Raw genomic sequence first — 8503 nt, 5'->3', positions numbered from 1 at the left:
GGGGCAGGCTAAGCTCAAGGGGAGCCGATCGTGGCTTAGAGGCAGGCTCAGCTCAGGGGAAGCGGGTCGCAGCATAGGGGCAGGTTCAGCTCAGGGGAAGCAGGTCGTGGCATAGGGGCAGGCTAAGCTCAGGGGAAGCGGGTCGTGGTTTAGAGGCAGGCTCAGCTCAGGGGAAGACAGGTCTTGGCTTAAAGGCAGGCTCAGCTTAGGGGAAGCCAATCGTGGCTTAGGGGCAGGTTCAGCTCAGAGGAAACGGTTCATGGCTTGAGGCAGCCACAGCTCAGGGGAAGCGGATCGTGGCATAGGGGCAGGTTCAGCTTAGGGGAAACGGTTAGTGCCTTAGGGGCAGGATGAGATCAGGGGAAGCTGGTCGTGGCTTGAGGCAGGCTGAGCTCAGGGGAAGCTGGTCATGGCTTGAGGCAGGCTGAACTCAGGGAAAGCTGGTCGTGGCTTGAGGCAGGCTGAGCTCAGGGGAAGCTGGTCGTGGCTTGAGGCAGGCTGAGCTCAGGGGAAGCTGGTCGTGGCTTGAGAGAGGCTCAGCTCAGGGGAGCTGTTTGTGGCTTGAGAGAGGCTTAGGTCAGGGGAAGCTGGTCATGGCTTGACCAATGAAAATTTCTTTTGAAAATAACTGCTGTGGAGATAAGTGTATAAGAGGGGAGCCTGCCCTCAAGGTAAAAAATAAATAAATATATAAAAAGGCAACACGATGAAATTACATCAATAAAGAAGCAGGAAAAAGAAGTGAAGAGGAACAGGCTGGCAGAATGGAGACCAGGACGGGAGCAGGCACATTGATTGCCTCACGAAGACAGGTTCGGCCAGACTCAGCAAACCGCTCAGAGAAGCTCGTACAGAAATTTGCTGGAAACAGGCGCACTGGAGCTGGAGAGAAGCTCAAGCTGAGAGAAGCAGACCTGTGCACACAACTGCCTCTCGCTGGTAAGCAGTTGCGCATTGTGGGGAATCATACATCCTTAGGAACTAAGACTGTCCTGGTAGCCTTACAGCTAATTCTCCTTATTAACTATTGGACAATTCATGAGCCTGAAATATGGGACCAAACTGAGGTCAAGGTGTGGGACTCTGCAACTAGATACGACAAGGCTGCAGTGGGATTGCTCGGCACCTGGAGAGCAATCTCTGAGGCCTTAAAGAGCCTTGTGGGACCACAATCACGAACGTGTGGCTTGCCACATAGTGAGGGAGCTGCGGGCTCCTTTACTGATCCAACTGCTACGCCATGGGCCCCTCTGCTGCTACAGCCATCGAAGGCTTTTGCTGTTCCGCCCCTGTGCTGACCTGGATGTGCCTTTTGACCCAGGCCTCATTGGCCTTGGAAAGGAGATGGATGTGCTTTTCTTCGACCCGGGAGGAATGGGATACATAAGGCCTGAAGACCAAGTTGCTTGACAACGTAAAGCGAGACATATTGTTCAAAAGGAATGGAAAATGGAGATTTGTTAGTAATCAAGAAAAGGAGTGGAAAATGGAGACTGTTAAGTCATGGAACTTAAAGGATTGTTTGTTACCTTTTCTGATCGTGAATATGTATAGGCGTACTCAATTTTAGTAAGTTATGGTACTTAGAGGATTGTTTGTTACCTCTCCTGATTGTACGTATGTATAGGCATACTTGGGTTTAGTATGTAAAGCAATGTTCGTGTGTGTGTTGGTGGAGCGTAGACTCCCCTCACACCCAGCGCTGTTTACTTGCCTTTTATACCCTTTATAGCTGTTATACTTTTTATGAATATTTCTTTTATAAATATTACTAAATTCAGACTGAGTTGAGACTTCATTTATAACACTGTCAATAGAGGGCTTGAAGGGTAAACCCTGAGTCTCTGATATGTGGGGATAATAGAACAAAGGGGTCTCCGAAGAACTGCTAACTATTGTGACTATTGCATGGGACACCAGGCAAGTCTCTGATATCCGGCCAAGATGGACAAAGGAGAAGGACAAAGCCTGAGAGGAAGACTTATGAGCCTTCAGCTCAAGAGACCCCCAGAGGGACCACCGGTGACTGATACACATACGCCAGTGGGAGGGTTCAGAATCCGGGAACTAATTATAATAACCCTGCCTTTTCTAGAAGTAGTAATGAACATGTATTAGCCTAGGAGCATAAAAAGCAGCTGCCTGATGTAACGTGTGCACATGTTGGAGGAGCCCAGTGCTCTTTACTTGCCTTTTATGAACCCCATAAATAAATCTCATAAACCTAAGTTGAGTCAGAATTTATAACAGTATGATGTTGTAAATAACAGTAAATGTTGTGCTCCAAGTTGGAAAGGGGAGAGGAAAATGTTCGTGTATATGTGAGGATTGTACTCAAACAGCTGATTACACCTTTGCATGCACCTTTTAAGGAAAAACTTTAAACCTGAGAAGCAACAGGCAGGCTTCTACGTTTCCTGCTATGATACCTTGATATATGATATAGGTATGATATACCTATAGTCTGCTGAAGGCTGAAAAGTAGCCTGTGCAGTCAGAGGTCATGGCGCTAGAGTTTGAAAAGTCCGGCATAAAGAAGAGATCTCAGAAAAGCAAATTTAAACAACATCAATGTCAAGAAAAGTCTTTCTGATCGCTATATTCTCTATCTGTTGTGACTACACAGATGAAAATCTATGACAGCAATTTTGCCTTTTAGGTCTTTTTCTTTTATTTATGTTTATTTATCTTATTTTAACAGGCTCTGTACTAATTTTCCTCACAGAATGACTACCAGAAATATGACCCTTATGCGCCTTTTGTAATTAATTCATTAGGTCAACTCTAACCACTAAGCCCCTTGTCAGGTTATTTCTATTAGTGATAAGGAGCAATTGACCTTAAAACATTGAAGCCAGGTAGATGAGCCTATTCCACAAGGTCTCTTGGCTCCACCCTTGTGAAGTGAAATCTGCCAGGTGGGGATCATTTGACCTTTGCTATATAGCAAGCTTGTTGGGGGGGAGGTGTCAAGGGAAAACAGCTGACTTTTTTTGTTGTTTTTTGGACTTCAGTAGAACTTTTGACACAGTTTCCCATAGGATTCAAGTGGACAAAATTTCCAGCACACAGCTGAACAAAAACATTACAGGATGGGTGACCAATTGGCTGAAGGGCAGAGCTCAAAGAGTTTTGGTAAATGGAGCCACATCAGGCTAACAGATGATTACCAGTGTGGTCTCCCAAGGCTCCATTTTAGGGCTAGCTCTCTTCAATGTTTTATAAATGATTTGGCTGTAGGACTAGAAGGTGTTCTGAGCAAATTTGCCGATGACACTAAACTTGGAGGAGTCATGGACTCTTTGAGGGTAGAAAGGCCTTGCCGAGAGATCTGGACAGATTGGAGAGCTTGGCAATCACCAACCACATGAAGTTTAACAAGAGCAAGTGCCAGGCCCTGCACCTGGGATGGTGCAACCCTGGCTAAATGTGCAGACTGGGTGACAAGATGCTGGAGAGTAGCCCCGCAGAGAGGGATCTGGGGGTTGTGGTTGACAGCAAGTTGAATATGAGCCAGCAGTGTGCCCTGGCAGCCAGGAGGGCCAACTGTATCCTGGGGTACATCAAGCACGGCATTGCTAATCGGTCGAGGGAGGTGATTGTCCTGCTCTGCGCCTCTGTGCAGCCTCACTTCAAGCACTGTGTGTAGTTCTGGACACCACAGTACAAAAAGGACGTGAAACTATTGGAGAGTGTCCAGAGACGGGCTACAAAGATGAAGGGCCTAGAGGAGAAGATGTATGAGGAGTGGCTGAGGTCACTTGGCCTGTTCAGCCTGGAAAAGAGGAGGCTGAGGGGAGACCTCATTGCAGTCTACAGCTTCCTCACGATGGGGAGCGGAGGGGAAGGTGCTGATCTATTCTCTTTAATCACCAGTGATAGGACCCACGGGAATGGTGTTAAACTGAGGCAGGAGAGGTTCAGGCTAGACATCAGGAAGAGGTTCTTCACTGAGAAGGTTGTCACACACTGGAACAGGCTACCCAGGGAAGCAGTCACTGCACCAAGCCTGTCAGAGTTTAATAAGCGATTGGACTGTGCACTTAGTCACATGGTTTGAATTTTTGGGTAGACTTGTGTGGTGCCAGGAAGTGGACTCGATGATCCTTATAGGTCCCTTCCAGCTCAGGAGATTCTATGATTCTATGGAGCCTCTGAGCACCAGTTTTCCTGACCTCTTTTTCTTGCTGGGCTTCCCTGAAGCCTTGGCTTGGTCAGGACTGGCTCTTCTGGCTCCCCAGCCAGGGCAGCTTTGGAAAGCAGTGGAAAATTTCACTTTCTGACCCTGGGCTTCTGGAGGGGACCCACAGGTGGCTCCTACACGCAGGTTGAGCTTCTCAATCCACCTGGAAAAGAAGCAGAAGGCCAGAGAAGGGAAGGGGTGAGGAAAAAGGCAAAACCATGTGGGTGTGGTTTGCTTTAAAGCCCAGCCAGGTTGCTCAGGGCTTCACATGAGTGGGCTTTGAATACCTGCCCACCCCAGCTCCTCACTGCTTTCCTTATGCCAAGCAGGCCCAGGCTATTTTCCTCTTTGCACCTCTATTTCCCTCTTAATGCCTCTAATGTCCCTGTGTCCCCAGTGTGGCAGGGCTGGCTGTCCCCCTGCAACACTCACCGGCGCAGGGGAAGGAGCTGGCAGTCGCAGTGGAAAGGCACGTCCCTCAGGTTGAGGATTTCCAGCCCCGTGAAGTTGCTCATGGCGGGGATGTTGCTCATGGTGTTGTTCTCCAGGTGGAGGCTTTTGATCTTGGCTCCAAGGCCAGCAAAGGCACCAGGGGAGACCTGCAACGAAGCAAGGGCGAGTCAAGAGGGTCCTTGTGGAGGGGAGCAAACCACTGCTGGGAACTGGGGACAGCTTGGAGCAAGCTCCAGCCAAGCCTGAGGAACTTTCTGGTCCCACTCGGGCTGTGGAGCATCTCCCGAAGCTTTGGAAGCTGAGGGACACCCAGGGGACAAACGTCCCTACTGGGGCCTGGGCCACGGTCACACATACCTGCTTCAGACCCATGTTGTCCAGGTAGAGGTGCTGCAGGGTGCTGGCCACGGGCAAGAAGGCACTGTCCCCTATGTGCCTGATGGGGTTCTGGGACAGCTTCAGCTCGCTCAGGGCAGGCAGGCCCCTCAGGGAGGCTGTGGGCACCTCTGCCAGAAGGTTCCTCTCCAGGTGCAGCTTCTCCAGCATCTTGGTGGGAGCCAGGGCACCGGGGGCAATGCTCCTGATGGTGTTCCCAGCAAGGTAGAGCTCACGCAGCCCCACCAGGCCGGCCAGGTCACCCTCAGCCAGCTCCCTGATGGTGTTGTGCTGCAGGTAGAGGGAGAAGAGGTTGGGCAGGAGCCGGAAGGCTCCTGGGGGCACCCGTGTGAAGGCGTTGTGGTCCAGGTGCAGGTAGGCAAGCCGTGGGGCCCCCTGGAAGGCAGCAGGCGCCAGGGCGGAGAGGCGGTTGTCGGAGAGGTAGAGGTAGACTAAGTTCTTCAGCCCCAGCAGTGCCCTGGGGCGCAGCTCCTCGATGCCACAGTGCTGCAGGTGGAGGGACACCAGCTCTTCCAGGCCGGGGAAGGCGCCCGGGGGCACCGTCCTGAAGGCATTTCGGCGCAGGTCAAGGAGACGGGTGTCCCCGGGGAAGCCACGGGGGATTTCCCGCAGGGCTTGGTTCTCGCAGTTGGCGTGGTGGAAGTCAGGGGAGCAGGAGCAGCCCAGGGGGCACTGCATGCTCCGAGGTACCCCCAGCCTCACTGAGGGCATGGTGGGACTGGGGGAAGGTGGCTGGGGGAGGCCACACCTCATCTCGGGGGGCCGCAGGGAGTCAAGGGACCGGCCACGGAGGGCAGGGGGCTCGGTGCAGGTCCCCTCTGCCTGCACCCATGCTCGCCCCAACCAGCGGTGGAAGGGGAGCAGGAGGCAGGAGCAGAGCAAGGGGTTCCCAGCCAGGTTGACCTTCGCCAGCTGCTTGACCCCAGCCAAGGCGGGTAAGCCCCGCAGCTGGTTGTGGGACAGATCCAGCGCCCGCAGCTGGGGGCTGCGGGTGAAGGCATCGGGCGCCACATCCTGGAGGGCTGCGTGGTCCAGGAAGAGGTGCTTCAGGGAGGCCATGGCCACGGCCTCCTCGGACAGGTAGGTGATGGGGTTGTGGCCCAGGTCCAGCCGGGTGGCCTCGCTCAGCCGCGCCAGGGCTTCGCCGGGCAGCGCCTGCAGCTCGTTGTGGTCCAGGCTCAGCCGGTGCAGGGCGGGCAGGGCGGTGAAGGCCTCACTGCCCAGGACGTGGAGGGTGTTATGGGACAGCCGGAGCCACCTGAGGACCTGCAAGCCCTGGAAGACCATGTCTGGGAGGTAAACCAGGGCATTCTCCCTCAGGTCGAGGAGAGTGAGGGACCCCAGCCGGCTGAAAGCACCCGGCTGGATCTCCTCAATGTGGTTCTTCTTCAGGATGAGCTGCTGGAGGGAGGACAGCCCGTCCAGGGACTCCTGGTAGAGGACGGTGATGCTGTTGGAGGCCAGGTTGAGATAGAGCAGCCGCCCCAGCCCCCGGAAAGCCCCTTCCTCCAACCTCTCCACCTTGCAGCGCTGCAGGTCCAAGTGCGTGAGGTATGGGGTGGGGAGGAAGGCTCCCACCGGGACCACCGTGAAGCTGTTGCCCCGAAGGTCCAGTTTCTTGGTGAGCTGCAGGTCACGCAAAGCACCACATTAACCTCAGGGGCTGCAACCCCTCCCCATCCCTGTCCTCCCCTGGCTCCTCACCCACCTCAGGGACGCTGCCAGGCACAGCCGTGAGGTTCCTGTTGAGGCACAGGACGTGGGCACGGAGGTTGTCGCAGACACAGGCTGCAGGACAGCGGGTGGCAGCCGCCCCCCCCAGCACCAAGGCCATGGCGAGCAGGAACAGCCCCATGGCGGGGGGCACCTGCAGCTGGGGAGAGGCAGCAGTGAGGGGCCATGGTGAGGGGCCAGGCTCCTGCGCTCTCCCTGATGGCATCTGCTGGTGACACTGGGGTATAGGGACCGTAGCCACAAGCCGGGATAGCCTCTTCTTCTAGCACTCACGGGGAATTGGCTTTGAGCAGGCACCCCCCCCTTACTGCTAGCATTGAATCGTCTCAATCCCTGTCGATCTCAGTCCTTCCACATCCAAAGCTCAGGTCTCATAAGGCACACAGGTTTAGCTACCCACGGCTCCCTGAGCTGCCACGCCGTGCCTGGAGCTAGCAGTTCCTGGCGTTTTGTGGGACAATGCTCGCCACTGTTAAGCTGCAGGAAGGAGCTGGTTGATTTTGGCCAGGAGGGAGCGAGCCCCTAGGGGAGGGGGTACCGGAGAGGGGCCGAGGCTGGGGTGAGCACAGGGGGAGGCAGCGGTGTCCTAGCACCCCCACGGTCTGGGGAGCAGCAGCAGCGGGGTCTAGCAAGACTCAAACGCATGGGTGCCTGTCCGCTTGTTCCCCCCCCCCCCTCCAGCTCACACCAGGATCACCTCTGACCAAGACGATGTCCCCAGCGCTGCCCGCAGCTGGAAAGTTGCTGCTGCCTGGCATGTCCCAGTCCCACGCACCTTGGGGGGGTCCCACTGTGGGTTCCTGGTCCTCAGGAGATGGCAAAGGAGGAGGGAAAGCTGCTGCTCGGTCCAGTGGCTGCCCAGTTTCTGCGCCTTCCCTGTGCCTGCACCGGTATTTATAGGAGCGAGCGCTCCAAGAGTAAGCACTGGGCCCCTTTGTGGCACTTTTTCCCCTCAGGGCTGGCTGAATGCCAGAAGTACAGGAGGAGGAGGGGGAGGAATGGGAAAATATCGCTGGAGAAGGGAAGCCATCCAGGCATTGCATCACCTCTGTCGCAGGACGACCAATGTTGAGCAGCTGAAGCGAGTGGGAAATTTGAACTTGCCATTTTCTGTCGCCGTCTGCTTACAGCACCATAAATGTGGGTGCGTGGTGCCAAAAGGTGACATCCAGCCACTGGTGTGGGCACAGCAGTGAGGCCGAGAGAAAGGAAAGCTGCCACATTTGCCATCCCCAATTCTATTTATTTTTTCTGTTTTTGAAGAGGCCAGGGGCGACAGTGCCTGTGTGAAGTGTCATTTGCTTGCATGCAGCTATGGGGAGGGCTTTCATTTTCCTGTATGACTCATTATTTCATTTGGCTATGCATTTGACCCTGCAGCCCACAGGTCCCACATGGAGCAGATCTCCACGCTGCAGCCCGTGGAGGAGCCCCCGGTGGAGCAGGTGGATGTGGCCTGGGGGACGCTGTGGCCCATGGAGAGCCCCTGCAGGAGCAGTCCCCGGGCTGGAGCTGCAGCCCGTGGAGAGGAGCCCACGCAGGAGCAGGGGTCTGGGGGGAGCTGCTGCCCGTGGGGGACCCGTGCTGGAGCAGTTTGCCCCTGGGGGATGGACGAGGCTGAGCAACTGGCTGCCCAGCACAGAGGACGATGATCACCACAGCTACATGGGCAGCTGAAGGCTCTCCATCCCCTGCACCAAGGAGCCCCACAGCACCCACGTAAGCAGCCCCGTGAGT

At 55.0% G+C, this 8503-nt stretch overlaps 1 protein-coding gene across 1 annotated transcript; it reads right to left on the bottom strand.

Annotated features, from left to right (window-relative positions):
• Positions 1–4135: 4135 nt before the first annotated feature.
• On the bottom strand, positions 4136–6887 carry CHADL (chondroadherin like; the record flags this gene model as incomplete). The annotated part of the gene is made up of 4 exons (XM_082752093.1): positions 4136–4346; positions 4616–4782; positions 4994–6658; positions 6741–6887. The coding sequence occupies 4 exons, from the start codon at positions 6885–6887 to the stop codon at positions 4136–4138; spliced, it is 2190 nt and encodes a 729-aa protein (XP_082608219.1).
• Between the last annotated feature and the right edge of the window lie 1616 nt (positions 6888–8503).

This window comes from Aythya marila (genome assembly GCF_965140915.1).
Source record: "Aythya marila genome assembly, chromosome: 1".
NCBI lineage: Eukaryota > Metazoa > Chordata > Aves > Anseriformes > Anatidae > Aythya > Aythya marila.
Note: the sequence above shows the minus strand (reverse complement) of the source record. Positions and strands in the feature narration are given on the sequence as shown.